Below are 18,698 nucleotides of genomic sequence, written 5' to 3' on the forward strand. Positions count from 1 at the left end.
TACTCTATCATGAAACTCAGTTGCTCAGTTCACGCTTTCGAGAAAATTCCACCTACCAGCTGACCATTTAGTTTTCGATCCCATCAAATCATCTTCAAAACCAGTGAACTCAAGCGATAATGTTTCGAAAACATGGTTATTGGACTTTACTCATGCAAATATTTATTCATTTTTATTCATTTCATTTAGCTGACGCTTTTATCCAAAGCGACTTACAATTGCTATATATGTCAGAGGTCGCACGCCTCTGGAGCAACTAGGGGTTAAGTGTCTTGCTCAGGGACACATTGGTGTCTCACAGTGGATTCGAACCCGGGTCTCTCACACCAAAGGCATGTGTGATTCGAACCCGGGTCTCTCACACCAAAGGCATGTGTCTTATCCACTGCGCCATCACCACAAGATACAAGATCTTGTATACAAGAACAAACCATCAGCTCAGCAGAAGGCATGTTACACAAATGTAGCGACCTCGTGATTCGCCCAAGAGGCTGAAGCGAGCGCACAACGGCGTGTTGTAAAATATTTACGAATTAATACAAAACCCGAGATGACACGTTGCCTGTTGGGATGCGTTGTTCCATTACATTTGTGTTTCCCCTAGTGCACCAGCTGGTATTTAGACATTAGGAGGTGTCAGCACCATAACGATGATTTTTCACGGCACAACCCCGCCACAGAAGACACCCAGATGCTACTTTCAAAAGGTTAGCAGGCCACCGTTACGAGAATATGTGTTATCTCAGCTAAAACGCCTTGTTGTAATTTAGTTTGTTAGACTTTTTACTTTTCGGACTATTCAATAAACCCGAAGTTCCCATGTCTGCATATTCTGTGTCGGAGCTGATAACGCTTATTTAGCAGAGGGTTTTTGGTTATTGCAGGCCTGCAAACCCCACAAAGAGAAGGAAAAAAAAGGACGACGGCTGCTTTGTCAGGTCAATTTTCAATAAAAAAAAGGAAATGAAAAGAAACGCTGACAGTGAAAGCACTGTAACAGTAGACATGCCTGTACTTGAGGAAACCTATGCTCATTTCCATCGCTTGTGTGACTCGTTCCCGGTCGTGTTCTCTCTTTTCGGCTATCTTTGCATCAGGTAATATTTTGGAATGCGCTTTCTATTGCACCGACTGCAAGGGCGGATGGGAAATAAAATTCAATTCATCAATGCCACGTCTTATCTCTGATACCCACAGCGGTGTGTGTTGGCTTCTGTGCCCCCCATCACATGTGTTAATTTACTTTGTGCGTCTCTTATCGGCACAGGTGGACATAGGCCTCAGTGAGAGCCTCTCTCTCGCTCTCGTAGCAGCCGTTCTGCGTGTTTATCATCGAGCCGGCCGGACAGAGGGTTCGGCCGTGATTAAATGGAATGCTGACCACCTAAGCACCGTATCCCACAATCCAGCGGCTTACCTGACCTTCATCCCCTCTGCAGTTTTAAATTCGGGCTGCGTCGACGATAAGGGAAACACAGACAACAACCCCAAATTTCATCACCGCGCTCGACGCCCCTGGCTACAACACAGACTCTATCACTCCAGGAAACCTTTGGAAATAACGCTCACATACCAAGTTATTTTCTGCTGCGTTTTGGAGGAAATTCTACGGAATGGATTTAATAAAGTGTTGAAAACATTTGGAGCAAAAATGAAGATTTTGACAGTTTACTCGCAGTAATTTCATTCTAAATCCATATGGCTTTCTTTGTTTCCTTAGAGGACAAAAATAAGATGTTTTTAAGAATGTTCTAGGTGCTCTTTTCTATACAATGAAGCTGAATACTGAACAGGGTCTTACAAAAAATGACATCATAAAAGTAAAAATAAATAAACAAAAAGCACCATAAAAGCTATATTTTATAAAAGCCTTATGAAGCCATATAATGATATTTAAAAAAAGTAAGTATTCATTGAATCCTGTCCTCTCAAATCCCATTCACATTTGCATTTATTAATATGACATCGTGCCAGGTTCTACATCTAAAACAATAATGCCAAACATCATTGGTTGCAAAAGTTATTATAGTTTATAAACCATTATAGTTAAATAAACTAAAACCATAAAAAGTTACATTAAATGACAAGAACACACAACAAAATTAATGAAACTAAATCGAATGAAAACAGAAACTTCTAAAATAAAATATTAGATTTAAAACATGAAAAAATAGCATCTCAATGATACTACAGCAGCACTGGTTTTCAAATCATTTTCAAATTATGCAAATAAGATATGATAGCTGTGGTGGAAAAAAAACTAAACATTTTTTGTTCTGTTTCTCACAAATCTATAACTTTAGAAGACTTGAAATGCAATGTGTAGTTGCATTTAATACTGTTAAATTATTAACAGTTTCATTCATTCAATGAAAGTGAATGGTGACAGCCCCTGGTCACCATTCACTTTCATTGGATGTGCAGCTTGAACATTCTGGCAAACATCTCCTTTTGTGTTCAACAAAAATCATAGGCTTGATACATAAAAGATTAAATAATTTATAGAAATGTCTTCTTGGTTAAACAGTCTTTTTGAGCTTTCTTGGTATCTCTTTAAGCAGAGCTGAGAGTATGGGCTTTCCTGTAGCTTAAATAGTAGAGCATGGCGCTAGCAACGCCAAGGTCATGGGTTCGATTCCCAGGGAAAGCAAGAGCTGATAAATTGTAACTTGAATGCAATGTAAGTCGCTTTGGATAAAAGCGTCTGCTAAATGCGTAAATGTATTAAATTCTTATTGGTCGCCAAAAGCATAATTAAATAATGAAAAAAAAATAAAAATTAAGCAAACATGGAATGTGTACAGCTTTGTGAATGACGGGCGATCCAAAATACATCTAGATCACTGTGACTGTTTACACGCCGCCGTATCACCCTCCAAACTCTGGGAGCCAGTTTGAATATTATTCTGCCATTATTTATTCGGGTGATTTAAATGTTATAATAGCATTTGTTCTGAGCAGTGATGGCGACCTCTTTGTGACTGTCATCTCGGATTTCGACACACAGAAAAAGACACAGGTTAAAGATTAATAGAAGAAATGCGTGAGGAGTCGATTTTTGTGGCGCCCAACTTATTCATGAGGAAATAACGGGCCTTTAGCCACGCTAAAGTGTGAGTGAGTGTGTGTGATCTCAGACAGCAATATAAGTGTTATCAGGATAAATGCTGCATGGAGGCTGATGCCCGCCTGATTGAAGATCCTACGCCTCTCTGAATGTGACTGGCATACTAAACGGAGATTTACAGTTAAAACAGCCGGCCTGAATGCAGCAGGGCTGCACTTAATCATGCCATTCAGCGGTCTTATTAGAGAACAATTACTAAATGGCAGGCCTTGTAAATCATAAATCATTCATCAAGATGACTCTGAGAAAATGAGTGCGGCATTTTGCAGTGAAACGCCAATGGCCTGCCTCATGTGTATTCATGGGAGTGTAGGTTGACGTTGTGCAAAGCTGTTGCTGCCTTCATCTGTCACGAAAAAAAACAAGACCCGAGCCACCAGAACAGGAAAGACTATTGGGAAATATATTAGCGTGGACTTTTAGGAAATTCAACGTCTGGATTCTGGCTTTGCAGATGGAGTTATAAACGTGAAGTCAGAATAAGCGGCAGTTATTAGGGTTAGTGTAACTGTTTGGCCTGCATTTGGCCACATTTGAATATCTCATGGTCTCATATTTATCAAACAATTTTTTTAAATGCTTTGTACAACTCAATCTATTTGACGCCTTTTACAAATAATGTGTACAAAAATATCCTTTCCAAAGTGTACTCTTCCTAAAATTTGAATTCAGCTATATATTTTTATGTATAAAAAGCCCAAAAGCCTACGTGTGAACATTTTCATGGCTGATATTATAGAGACAACATTCTTTTTTTTTTTTTTTTACAAAAATAAATACAGTACCATACTAAAATACCATAAATACCACAGATTCTACTAAAGCATAATATCAATATTATCAGAATTTTAATGTATATTAATGGTTCTGAAAGTCTCTTACGCTTAACAAGGCTGAATTTATTTGATAAAAAAATACAGTAAAAAAAAGCAATAATGCGCAGTCATTACAATTCAAAAGAACCGTTTTCTAATTTGAAATATATTTTAAAATTCTTTATAAAATAATAGCAATTAATATTACGATTTCTGACCAGTCTTTTGAAAATAGAATATTATATAAATTTGGGGGCAGGATGAAGCATAATAAACGTGCTCATCTGACAACCCATACATTTTGTAAAATTATTCTGTAAAAGACATTAATTTTTACACCAGAAATGAAAATCACATTTAGAGAATCAGAGGCAAAAGAGATTTTGATTCTAGTCCTTTTGGTTGTCGAGAAATAAGCAAAAATGTAAATATTCTTAAAATAGCACTACCTCCAGGCAGATGAATGTAATTTGTGAAGTACAAACATACTTTTACACTCGATCTCACATCCTGTCTCAAGTTAAAGCTCCGGCTATGCATCAAATACACGTCATCAGGGATGTAGAAGGTGGGGGCAGATTATGAACCTCATCAGCTTGGCTCATGAATATTAATCAGGTGATGTAACGTTCACCCAGTAGTCACAACCGATTATGGAGGTCCGGTAAATGGGTGCTAGCCCTAGTAGAATTACCTTTTAGGGCTTGAGCCTTCGTTCAGTCGACTGCTGATGCAACCGGCTGGCAGATGTTTCTGCTTGGTCTAAAAGTCTTAAAGCAGATGGATGTCATTTCGATTACCTAAGTGGTGGGTGAGATTTGGGATCATTCCACCAAGTTTGCCATCTCTGACTTTATGATTTCTGACACCCAGACACTTTCAGGGAAGAAAAATCAGAGCAATAAGAACAATCTGAACATAAACCTTTCAGTACTGGACCCCTAAAAATATGTTTCTGCTTGATGTGTTGGTGCTGGGGTTTATTAGTGTGAATATGTACACGTCCAGTAGGAGGCGCTATACTGTAACTCCCCAAAAACAAACTGAAGCCTGCGTTCCTTTGCTCGGTTGCCTTTGGTGTCTGTAGAAGTGTCATTTGACAGACATCTGTCACAGCTCATCTCTTACACACCCTGTCAACTCTCTCTCCCTCACTTCCTCTTTCTCTCTCTGACCTCCTCAGGCTGTTTAGCATGTGTGAGTGAGTAAACCGCTTCAGGAGGAATAGAAAGACATGAAGGGTGAATTTCTGTCTATATCACAGTCTACTTCAGTGCTTCCCTACCTTGCTCCTGTAGGTCCCACAAAAGCACACATTTTAGTCTCCTTTATCTGACACAACATTTCAGAATATTAATGATCATCTGAGAATCTGGTGCATCTGATTAAGAGTCAACCAACTAATTATGTGCAAAACTACATATTCTGAACAACTAGTCAAAAACGATGCTTTGATTTTGTGGCAGTGGTTTCAAAGAGACACAGCTTCTTGGAGAGTTTGATATGTTAAAGGGATAGTTCACCCAAAAATGAAAATTCTGTCATTATTTACTCACCCTGATGTCGTTCCAAACCCGTAAGACCTTTGTTCATCTTTGGAACACAAATTAAGATATTTTTGATGAAACCACATTCAAGGCCCAGAAGATAGTGATGTACCACATTCAAGGCCCAGAAGATAGTGAGGACATTGTTAAAATAGTCCATGTGACATCAGTGGTTCAGCAATGTTCTTACTACCTTTCTGGGCCTTGAACATGTCAGTTGCATTGCTGTCTATGCAGGGTTAGAAAGTTCCCAGATTTAATCATAAATATCTTAATTTGTGTTCCGAAGATGAAGGAAGGTCTTTTGGGTTTGGAACGACATGAGAGTGAGTAATCATTGACAGAATTTTCATTTTTGGGTGAACTATGCCTTTAATGGGATATGCTTAACACTTTTCTGTAAAGTCCCCTAATTCATTCTCTAGCCACCTTATATAAAAAAGAAAGAAAAATCTATATAACCTATTTGATTAATCCATTCGATTAGTCCATTTGTGAATGGCTAGTTGAGCACTTCAAGCCATCCCTAACAATAACATAAAAGACCACTCAGAAACGTTCTCAAGAAATCCATCTATAATGAATAAAACTTGATGATTACAGGTCCATTACTGTACGCTTCTATTATAAATATATAATGACTACAGGAACTAGAGAACCCTTGTAAATGTAAAAATGCATTTTAAATTGTATGTATATATAATCTCCATTTATATGTACCACCTTAAGACAGACTTAAAACGATGTGTAACTGCAATGATGATCACACACACACACACACACACACACACACACACACACACACACACACATGTTGGGTTTCCATGTTTTATGGGGACATCCCATAGGCGCAATGGTTTTTATACTGTACAATCTGTATGTGCTATTGCCCTACACCAACCCTACACCTAAACTTAGCCCTCACAGGAAACATGCTGCAGTTTTTGATTTTCAAAAAACTTTATGCTGTATGATTTATAAGCTTGTTTCCTCATGGGGACCAAAAAATGTCCCCACAAGATTAAGATTTACTGGTATTACTATCCTTGTGGGGACATTTGGTCCCCAGGACGTGATGAATACCAGGTGCACACACACACACACACACACACACACACACACACACACACACATATTGCTATTGATAATACCATGATCTGAGAAGTGAATATTATAGACCATATCAGCATGACTCGTGAATATCTATAAGGTATAACATTAACATAACATTCACCTAATTAATATTCATGGACTAATATTCATTACTGCTGATTGCTTGTAGATTCATGCATCTTGTTGGCAAATTCATTTTATTTGACTAGTTAGTTCCAACACTGAACTGACTGAAGATGAATAATGACACTATTGTCTTTTACAACTGCTTAACAGCAGAATCTGAATTGTCTCTGTAGTTGAGTTTTGATAACTGATTCTGCTATTTTCTTGTTTGTTACTGTGAGGCTGCTTTGACCTCCTCCAAGTTAAAGAAAAGTCTTAAAAATAAAATATTTCCCCAAAAAATTGTGTACTTCTATCCAGGGAGTCAGAGTATAGACCAATGTGTTCTTTTCCTAAATCCCTCAAGTTTGTGTTTTAGCTGTACAAAACACTCTGGAGGAGGGCCTTTTGTCAACGCCGTGAAGCCCCTGGATTACCATACATCTGGAGGGTCTGCTTGACGGACGAGTGAAGGATGGAGAGCGCTCTCCCCAGTGATAATGACAGTCATCTTGCAGCTCTCAGATTGAAGTCAAGGGCCACATGGGTGCTCCGTCAAAAGAAGCAGTGCTGTTGGTCAGACTCTGAACAGCCCTCCACAGGGGGCAGCGTTTAATTACCTCAGGTCTCCAGTCGACGCTCCAGCTAAAACAAAAGTAATTGCCACACTTCAAAAACAAAAACATGAAAACTTCTTTGGTTAACAGGGCCAGTGCGACTCAGTAATGCAGAATGCTTTGTGGAAGAGTAATCTGTATGCAAAGCGGGAGCACTTGGCAATGTGCGGTTCCCTGAAAATCTCAGTTTGATGATCTAAGCAGAGCTGTAATATTACTCTGTTAAGATAAGAAACAAACAAAAACGAATCAAGAAATATACAAGTCCTGAATTCGTCTGGCTCACACTGACTGATCCAAACAATCAATAAGAAACAAAAGCATCTTCTGTGAATTCTAACGTTCTTTATTTAGTCTTGAAAACCAATGACTTCTGTCCAGGTGTACACATGAGAGGTATTTATCACAGTGCCTAATAAGTATTAGGAAATATTTATTATAGCTTTAAATGGATTCAAATAGCAAATTGTGATTACGCTCATGCTTTTAACTCTTTCCCCGCCAGCGTTTTTGAAAAAAGTTGCCAGCCACTGCCAGCGTTTTTGCTGATTTTCACAAAAATGTCATGGCCCCCAGAATGTTTTGTTGTATGAATATCTGAACATGCAATACATCAAAATAAAGATCAGACCCTCTACTTTCAAACTATTTTTTTTTTTATTTTAGCTTCAAGAATTGTTTTTAATCAACACTTGAATGTAGGTAGGTTTCATAAAAAAAAAAAAAAAAAAAAAACATTTTGAGCAAAAAGCTGAGAAAATCGCATTTTATCAAATACACCTGGATCATATTCAGTAATATTATCAAAGCAATGATGCAGTAGATGACTTCCATCAGTACTTCCAAAGCTTGCACAGGCCTTTACCATTTCCTGCTCCATATAAATGTGCTGATTCATTCAAAGACACAAGTGATTGTCTGTATGACCGAGTCATTGAATCATTCACACAACTGTTTCATTCAAGAAAACAACTACAATGTGTTGCATGGATAAAGGTCACAGTCATTCTGCTTGGAATTAGCTTGGAACTATTTCCTTTTAGTTGGTCAAAAATAGACAAAGTAACCAGAAAACATTTCTCGGTGTGAACTTTATTCACCTGTTGTATATAAAAATAACATTATTTCGTTTTTTACTGTTTTATAAAATTGTGTAGATGACACAATATTGAAATTATAAATTTTTTTAAGTGGCTTTAAAAATAAAAAAAAAGCTGCCTTAAAGAGAACAGAAACACAAAAGCAACCACAACAGCAACAACCCTCCATCCCTAGTCTTTCAATAATTCTTCAGTGGTTCTAATTAGTGTAATTAATTCAGTTTAATGAGCCCTCTTCTCTCAGTCTACACCCTCTAAATCATGTCATGGCCACTTTATAAGGAAACCGAATGAGCACTTACGCTTAATGTAGGTTTTTGTAAATGGCTTTAATCCACAGGTGACGCTATTGTGTATGAGAGCTGCGTGAAGGATCGAGGTCTGAGAGCTTTCATGAAGAGAGCACAGGCCAAAACACATGACGTCACGCCAGGAAAACCACGAGCCCCATAGCCTTAATTAGCTTTCTGACTCAATTAGTTTCATTAATGAGCATGTTGGTTGTAAACTAGCATTTTGGCTGGTGTAGACTAATTCATAATAAGCCACACTTCACTTCAGCTCTGGCCTTTTTTCCATCTTGTTATTCGGTTTTGTTCTTAACCTTACCTCTAGCATTTCTCGTCATGTCATCTGTTTCTGCTGCTTCTGTGATGTTCCAAACTCTTCTTTCTCACGTCTGTCTCTTTGTCTTTTTCTTTGTACAGCTAGGATTGTGTAACAGAATGAAAAGAGCAGCCTCATCTACATTCTCTGAGCTTCAGGCTCAACTCACATCGACTACAAGACACTAAAGGTGACAGACCAAACAAGTCAAACACACTACAGACAGACATCAGAGAAACCTAAACACAGATCGCTCTAGTGAGACTGTCCAAAAGTCACTCTGAATAAAACATGTCTGCTCTAGTTGCCTCTGAAGCTACCTGATTAACTGATCACTTGCTTTCTTGAAGGAAACACGATATATGTTTGCAAATGCAGATTTATAAAACGAATAGTATGTGTTTGAGCCAGTAAAAAGGAATGGCTTAGAAGAGTCAGTTGCTCAGGAATTGGTAGGATTAGACGGGCTGCGCTGTATGCGTTTGATTCACTAACATGAACTGGTTCATCAACAGATTTGGAGTCATATATTTGGGTATTATTTGGACTGCAATGGTTGTGTTGTATGGATGTGATTCACTAATAAGAACCGGCTCACACAGGTCATTCTGAATTAGCTAGACTACACTATTTTGCTGTTTTGTTTTGATTAACTAAAAGTTATTTAAGTTAAAACTGGATTGTAAGAGTCATTTGTTCTGGCATTAGTTGGACTACACTGGTCATGCTGTATGGATTTGATTCGATAAAAAGAATTGGCTCCTAATGGTCATTCAGTCAGGGATGAATTGGACTACATAGTCATGCTGTTTCATTTTGAGTCACTAAAAAAAAGAATGGTTCATAAGTGTCATTTGTTCAGGAACTGGTAATATTACACTGCTCATGCTGCTTTTAATTCAATAAAAAGAACTAAATCATAAGAGCCATTCCTTGTGGTTGGACTACATCGGTCGTGCTGCTTAGTTTTGATTCACTAAAAGAGTCATTTTGTCCTGCTTCTGTTCTTTTTTCATTTTGATCTGGTTATGAATAAAATCATTTCTAAATGTGCTAAAATCACTGTCACACATTGGCCTCTCACAACTGCAGCAAATCTCTTTCCATTAAAGTAAAATACTATGATTTGCTTTATATTTAATACAAGATTTAGTACATCTACTAAATTCCTTTTTACAATTTTCAATGTCTTTTTCAAGCAAGCAACATCTACACATTGTAGCTGGAAGAATGCAGTAGGAGAACTTCAGTGCCAATGAGATTTGTACTGCAAAGACATTATCACACAAAGCCATATCAAACTGCCAATTAGAGGGATGCTTATGCAGGCCAACGAAACACATATTTTACTCTCTAAATTAGGTTGGGCGGGTGGGTGGCAATAAATGTCCACCAAACCAAACAACATTCATCGCACTTAAGGTTTAAAGACAGGCCAAACTCTGATCACTTGCATATTTGAGGCTGGGTGATAAAACCAGTTTCAAGTGTGCACGAGAGGTGTCAGGCAACCATAATGATAAATCAGAATTGCAAAGAAAGACACAAGCAGGCAGTGATCAGACCCAAGAGAGAGCTCGTCTCCATAATGTCCTGTTCAATCAATACAGGAACGCCCCTTACACAATTCTATAAGAGACGGCCAAGCGTTCTTCCTCTCAACCATGTTTCTTCTTACTTTCCCTCTATTTAAAGTCCAGATAAAGCTCATTTTAGACTTCTGAGAGTTGTGGTGTGATGCTTTTTCGTTTTTTTCTTTTGCTATTAATTAAATAATAATAATAAAATACACTAAAAAGGAGTCACTTAATTGAAATTTTCTTAAAATATCAGATAACTTTTTATGACAAATATAGTAAAATATCATGTCGTGTGAAATCTTTTACCTTGAAAAATATATTTATATAATTACTTATATTTACTGTGCATTTAAGACATGCATACAAAATATGTTTTTACTTGTTGTTGGTTACACCACATGGCATTTAGCACCATGAATTTTTGTCTTTTTTATTGGGGACACTCTTATACATCATTATACATACTTCAAAGGAAACAGACCCTCGAAGCACCACAAATCTTGGGCCATTTGAAATGGATAGTGCTGTTAAAATATTGCTTTAATGTTTTTGAGAAGAACGTCCCAAGTAAGAGTGCAATTGCAAAAAGTAGCATAGCCCGCAAAATAAAGCAAGTAGGCCAGAGTTGGGAGTTTGCGGAGCTGGGTTGTTTAGATATGGAACAGATGTTGGAGAGAGATTAGTTGGAGCTCACCTCCACAGGGAATCTCCTGCCATTGATGCTGTGCTCCGAGCCGTCGGAACCATTGCTCTGGCCCCAGTGGAACTCCACCTTCTCGGCTTTGAAGCGGCCCGGTAGCCCAGCTCCTCTCACAAAATAATCGTCCTTCAGTAAGATCGCCACTGTGAGGTGCAGAGAAAAGGAAAGAGGGTTAAATAGGGAGAAACCGTGCGATAAAGACCACTTTCTTGGCATGTACAACCAAATGCCTTCCAAGGACCGATGCATTTCTGACTGAAAATAAAGGAAATGACTGGAGGACACTTCATTTCAGTATTTATGATTATTCATTTAGCTTCCTTAGGGGCATAGGCTGAATATTATCCGCACTTTCTTTCTGCTGTTGCTGTTGTCCTCAGAAGGCCAGGTCTCAAATGAAGCAGTAATTTGGCTGAGAGAAGACATTTCCCCAAAATTGCTTTTTTGATTTCTTTTGTTATTTCATAAAACCCGAGCCATAAAAAAAGAAGCAACCCATAGTGAAAGCTCTTCCATCCAAGAGCATTTAGATCCACAAATTGGTCTTTCACACTAGGACCGGACTTTAATTAATGAGTGCGACCTTAAATAGCACAGCCTTTGTTGGACAGATTTCCTTTTCTGATTGAATTTCAGAGTGATTTTTTTTTTACTTGCCGCTTGCCACAAGAGATTTGTGTCCTATTTAAAAGAACAGCTCCTCTGAAACCTCGCTTGTAATCTTACTGAAACAGGCTAGTGTCCAACCGCTGAGATATTGAAGCAATCAACTGGTGGCAGTCTGAATCCATCACCACAGCAACGTGGAGTGACTCAGAGGTACCAGGGGCAAAAGTAAGACGGCAGGACACACTTTCGCACAAACGCACACTCTCAAGCCTGGGAAAAAACAACAATGCTTTCTGTACTTCTCTCGACTCCTCTTTAAGTTGTTTGGTCTTTTGTTGATTTCTTTGACGTAATCCGACATGAGAGGGAGCATGGGTTTCATTAGTTATTCCAGCTCTGAGCTTCATGAGCTTTAACAAACAGACAGGAATTAGACGGCTAAGCCAGCAGGACCTTGGAACGGCAGCATGTGAAAACTAGGCCTCGCCTGCCAGCAAATCCTTGATCAATCCAAATGTTCAAGGTTCCAAGATCTCATGAATTTCTTCAGTTTAATTTGGCAGGGGTCTGTGAGAAGCTTGTGCACTGGGCAGTCCAACAACACACCCTCGCTCGCTCACTCAATAAAACACCTCTATGTTTGGAAGAGCATACTACTTTTACTTTTACTGCCGTATACAGTATAGATACCATGCACAGTAGGTGATTTCAGAATGCATGGAATAGAACCAAGCTCATTGAGAGAAATACTATATCACACAATGCAATGTACTTGACTTGATCATCCATTTTCAGTGTAACAAACTAGATAAGGCATCTTTATTCAAAATTGGATTAATAAGCATTTTAATTTATTTTATATTATTATTCATTATCTGAAAGCTGAAGACGTTAGAGTTATTTGAAAATCTGGAATCTGAGGATGCAAAAAAATCTAAATATTGAGAAAATCACCTTTAAAGTTGTCCAAATGAAGTTCTTAGCAATGCATATTACTAATCAAAAATTAAGTTTAGATATATTTATGGTAGGAAATTTACAAAATATATGATTTATTCATTACTTTTATTTATTTATTTATTTATCTGTTTCACATTGAGTTGAAAAAATATAAAAAATTTGTAAAACCATAAAAACACACACTGTACAATGGTGTACACTATATTCTACAAAGTATCTAGTGAGCAAGTACGCTAGAATTCTAAATTCCTTTTTTTTTTTTTTTTTACACTATTTCCTTTTCCGTACATCTCTAATGAGTGTTTCGCTCAAGGTGAGAAGGTCAAGGGTCACTTGACGCTGTAGTCGTCTACAGAGAAAATGATTTAAAACATTGATTGAGTCATGCATTATTCAGAGGTGCCAGATCTGTAGGTTTATTGTGCCGCCCTGTTCCAGGTGATTATTTCGCTGATAAAACACTCATGTGTCAGTTATAAATAGCAGAGCAGCTTTCCATTATTCATGGGACAACAACGGGACATTTGTCTTCCTCTGCACGGATTATGTTAAGGAGGGAAACGCTGGGCAATTCGTGCCTGCGTTTACATCCTCAATATGCTCTGAAAATTTGAGTGTGAAAAGTTCAGGGGGGAGATCACACCGCCTTGAAAGTATGAGAGTTGAACACTTCCACTCAATGTAACATAATTTTGTAGTGGTCAAAGGCATGATGATGCCACTGGCATCCACTACTGTCACATTGAGCTATGGTGGTCACATGGGAGATAAAGGTTCGAGTCTTGCCTGCAACAAATCCTAAATCCATTTCTTCTCCCTTCCAAAAATGTTCAGTCACCCTTTACAGTCTCTAATCAAAACTTCCTAAAAATGTTTAAATATTTATAAAAATATAAAAAAAAATCATAAAAGTAGAAATAGGCACTTAAATACTTGTCTTTAAACAATGCTATTACATAGCTTTAGAGGATTTTCAGGTAATTTTATGGCCCATTTTAAACCCCATTCACTTTTATGTAACAGCCAGGACATTCTGATATATATATATATATATATATATATATACATATATTATGTCCTTATGTTTGATGACATGATGGATAGATGCACTTTTTTGTTGTTGAACTATCCCCAAAACATGACGTGTATTTACCCGTTTTGCCTGTATTCTTCATTGATGTCTTGTTGGATGACTCTGCATCAAACCCGTCCAGTGTGAGTTCCTGGTACTCCATCGAGACCTTAGTGTCTTGGTCGGCTATATTGATCGGCGATTGGTTTCTCTCCTGACACTCAGGAAAAGCTGCTGCCCACCCTGTATCTGGTCCGTACGTCCCTGCAGAAGAGAAAGACAGCAAATCAATGGATCATCACACTGCAAACAGAATCCGAACTGCTCCCAGACTCACGTTATTCTTCATAAATGCCAGTCAAAACATGCTAGAGCTGACCTGAGACGACCACCTGTCTGTCTGTCTCACGAAAACAGAAAAGCTTCATGAAAATATTCACACTTTGATCCAAGACCTTTGAAGCACCCATAATAAAGCAGACATGATTTTTATTTATTTTTAATTCTGCTGAGACGTTTACAAGCACTCAATAGAGAGAAATATGGAAACAGTTAATAGAAGTTACCAGTGGCATCGCAAGACTCGTTTCACTGGAGATCCAATACAATTCTGCTGTGGCCCAGTAAATTTTTGCTAATAAATCCTTAATTTTTTTCTTCACAACCTCAGATGGAACCTCAGATTTCCGTAAAGATGATCATTAATTTGATTAATTAGATTAATTAGTTCCCTTGTTTTAGTCAAATTATGGACAGACTGTATTAATTCATTTCGGTTTTGTGGCCACATATTATTAATTTGTTGCCTCGGTTTAATTTCTCTAAAGTTTGACCACATTCTGCCAATTCATTCCCTCATTTTAGTTTAAAAAAAAATCATAGACAATGGAATGATTTAGTTAAATGTGGCCATGATTCAACTAAAATAAAGGAACAAATTAATAAGTCATCAGAACCTTAATTCGTGGCCACCATGTCTTGTTTTTTGGCTCCATGTATAAGAAACTGGACTGTTACATGATGTAGCCCAGCATTTCATGTTAACTTTAAGGTACAGATGCTGCACAACAGTAGTCAAAAATTAAAAACTTCCAAACTCACCACAGTTGAACACTTTACTGTAAAGGCAATGCTACTAACTTTACTATATTTTTGAGTAGCATAACATTACACCAGCTGCTTTCAAAACAATGTAGCTTCAAGTAACATGCTAGTTTGTCCAACAATTAGCATTACAGCATATTACAGTTTGAAAGCTGCTTTCCCAACACTGTGTGGAACTATCAGTGATAAATGTCAAACCGTAGAGACCCTTGTCATCATATGCACAATAAAATAAAAGTAAGCACAGACAATTTTACTTGAGCAGACAAAATGGGACAAGCAAACAAGACAAGGATATTTTAAGAGTCTATTAAACTCTCTAGTACGGTTAGAAGCACCGCTTTGGCTTTGCTCACAGTTAAAGCCTGCCAAATCATAAATGCACCTTTTAGAGCAATAACCACATCCTCTATATTGCCAGAGTGTGAGTGTGTGAGTCTTTCTTCTCTCTCAGATTTGGTGAGAGGTGAGCAGTGGTCCACAAACAGCTAAACAGAAGGTCCATCCCTAATTGAAAGCAATCTTCAGCTACTGGCCTTAAAGATGTATTTGTCGACAATTACCCCAGGCCTGCAAGCATCCGGAGCGATCCGAAATGCGTATTTCATCAAATTAGGATTCATCCTCCTCAGCCTCTGCCCTCACTGCAGCCTTGGGGCATATTGATTGGAGGGGTCTGGGTTTCATATGGAGCAGCAGAGTGCTATAGATCCGGGCAGCACTGCTGGCTAATGAAAGAGAGCGAGGACTTGCGTGTGAAGAGATTACTCACTCCTTAATGCAGCCCTAACAGGGTTAGAAAAACTGCACACGCAAACTTAATCCCAACCACACCTCAGGATACGCATCTCAGATGAGAAAAACAAAGGTCCGAGTACATAACCCTGCCTCTGAGCAGAACAACAGAGATCGGTACTATTTCTTTTTTATTTGTTTTGCTGGGTTTATTTGTTCCATTATATCCATTTTTCATTTGTTTACGCATTAAGCTCTGTCCAGTTAACATTATCATGTTTATGATATTACATTATATATATCTGTTTTAGTCTCAAAGTGCACTTTGTGTAAATACATGAAGCAAGTATGCAAATTTGACTCATATGTTGTTACATTTTGACATGTCAGAATGCATTTTATAAGTACTTGCTGCATTCTTAGCTTTGCCACAAGGGGTGCTATGAACCTTAGTAAGGGTAGAAGCCAATTTTAGTTCAATTCTAATGAAAATAAAGCTGTACAGTTAGTTCAATGGGATATAAGGCTGTATACTTTTGCGTCAATCAATCAACCGACGATACATTGAAAAGCCATTTTTTTCTAAAAACATCCCAATGAACCAAAAAATATAAGGACTTGACTGAATTCTGGAAAACTGTACAGAATGTACTTATCTCACATAGTCATTTTTATTTGCATCAAATTAAATATACAGTAACGTATATGAGGTCCACAGCAAGCAATAGCATAAATTGTCTTCTACTGTCATCTGTCACTTTCAAGTCAACTATTCCCAAGGCAGAACATCAGTTGCTGAGCAAGTAAGTGAAACAGTCAATATAGTTATATACTTAACAACAAATCTGGTTTAATGGAACTGACATTTGAAGATAACTTTATCGCCCCCTGGAGTATTGGCGTCAAATTACAAGCACAAGACTCTATGTTAAAAACAACAGGATGACATGTTGCACTGCCATGACCAATCATTCACATTAGTTTATTTGTTTCTTGATGTTACAAGTAGTTTGTCCAACTGTCTATCAACTTAACCAGCAATCAATTCAAGCCTCCCTCCCTTCCTCTTGTAAAAACACACTTTGGTGGCTGGTACAGTACATGGAAAGCTATTCGCTTGAGGACGGAAGAGAAGGTTCAACCCACTCCAACATTAAATGGTTGTGAGAGATCTCAGCCTCCCACTGTTTTGATTTACCCTTCATTCCTCCCTCCAGACAGAAAGGGAGGGAGCAGCGACCAGGTGTCAAATCAACATTTCATTCACCTCTGACCTCTCTTTCAGCTCGATCAATACTGCCTCTGTTCACAGTTTCCTTCTTTTTTTAACTTTGTTGAGAGAGAGAGAAAGAGAGTGAGAGAAGCTGATGGATCTCCTAAATCGAGATTGCATTTTGGGGCACACATGAGAACACATAACCACACTAACCATTGATTCTCTCAATTTTTAAAGGCATAGTTCACCTGAAATGAAAAAAAGTCTTTCATCATTTACTCAGCCTCAGTCTTTTGAAATCTGTTTGTCTGCCTTCTTTCTTTGGAACACAGAATTTTGCTAAAATGTCCCAGCTGAAGTAAAAGTGAAAGGAAGCAGCTTGGACATTCTGCTAAATATCTTCTAAATATGTTTTTAACAGAATTTCATTCTTTTAATTAAGTTTTTTTCTTAAATATTACATTAGGACATTCTTGGCCTTATATCCCTTCAAAAATATTTTACATTAAAAGATGAATTCAAGGCACACTATCTATGAATTGCATTTTTACTGTATTTTTGAATAAATAGATTTATATGAAAATAATGACCCTCATGTCATTGAGCCATAAACAAATTCAGTTTATTCTCTGAATAAATCACAAAGCATGAAAGAAAGACTCCTAAAACAAAGACAGCGAGACAATGCAGACTGGTGAATTTCTTTCCCATTCCCTTGTCCCTTTTAGAACCCTTCCGAAACAAGACGTGCCACTCAAAAAATTCATCTGACAAGTACAACCATGCCCTCATCAAAATGTGTGAAAGGAAGACAGCAAAAGCAAAAGTCCTTTTCCGCTAATGCTGCTATTCTCATGCATATTTTACCATGAACTGTCTCCAAATCTCCAGAGAGTTGATTTAACAGAGAACATGAGTGTAAAAATACCTGAATACTGCGTTTGGCCCCCCAGAGACAATGTACTTTTCACCCAATTAGCAACAATTCTCCACATAACTGTGTAACGTACTGACCTTTGAACCAATCGGACTGATGCAGAAAAAGTGAGCGCAACAGTGTAATTTATGTTGCGAACAAAATTGCGAGAACATCTTAGGAGCATTTATATTATATTCGCCCAATTGCAGCATTGTGACCTGGTAAACAAATACACCATTCAGAAAGATGTGGCAGTTTGGATAGGAAAGAGACAGAGAGAGGGAAAGAGAGACAAACAACGAAAAACAGAAAAAGATTTTGAAAATTCTCCTGTGACTTCTCTTAGGGTTTCTGACGTGTCTATGATATGTCACACTAAGCCTGTCTCTTGGCTGCAGGTGCATTAGTGATGGGTCATAAATGTAGAGACATGTGTCTGTGGTGTTTCTGGATATACCCAGCTTGAATCCATCAGACTGTGTGGCAACCAGTGAACACTGGAGAGAAACCGTTCTTTTCCCCTCTTGATTACAGTGCTGGCACACACACACACACACACACACACGCACGCACGCACACACACACACACACACACACACACACACACACACACTTTACCCTTATGCACTGATGCACCAGTAACAATGGCACTAAAATTGAATATCTAAATGAAATAAGTAGATTAAATTATTTCTTAATTGTCATATGACACTGAAAACTAGAGTAATGGTCGCCAAAAATTCATCTTTCAAATAAATAAAAGATAAACATAA

General features: G+C 37.9%; 1 protein-coding gene across 1 annotated transcript in view; it reads right to left on the reverse strand.

The window, feature by feature from the left end:
• LOC306854847 (receptor-type tyrosine-protein phosphatase gamma-like) overlaps nt 1-18,698 on the reverse strand; it is a 274,645-nt gene that overhangs the window by 87,555 nt on the left and 168,392 nt on the right. Inside the window, exons 3-4 of the mRNA XM_079393096.1 lie at nt 14,033-14,215; nt 11,305-11,453 (exon numbers count right to left, since the gene is read on the reverse strand). Coding sequence (XP_079249222.1) covers nt 11,305-11,453; nt 14,033-14,215 — 332 coding nt within the window. The remainder of the gene's footprint in view (nt 1-11,304; nt 11,454-14,032; nt 14,216-18,698) is intronic.

This window comes from Barbus barbus (genome assembly GCF_936440315.1).
Source record: "Barbus barbus genome assembly, chromosome: 35".
Classification (NCBI taxonomy): domain Eukaryota; kingdom Metazoa; phylum Chordata; class Actinopteri; order Cypriniformes; family Cyprinidae; genus Barbus; species Barbus barbus.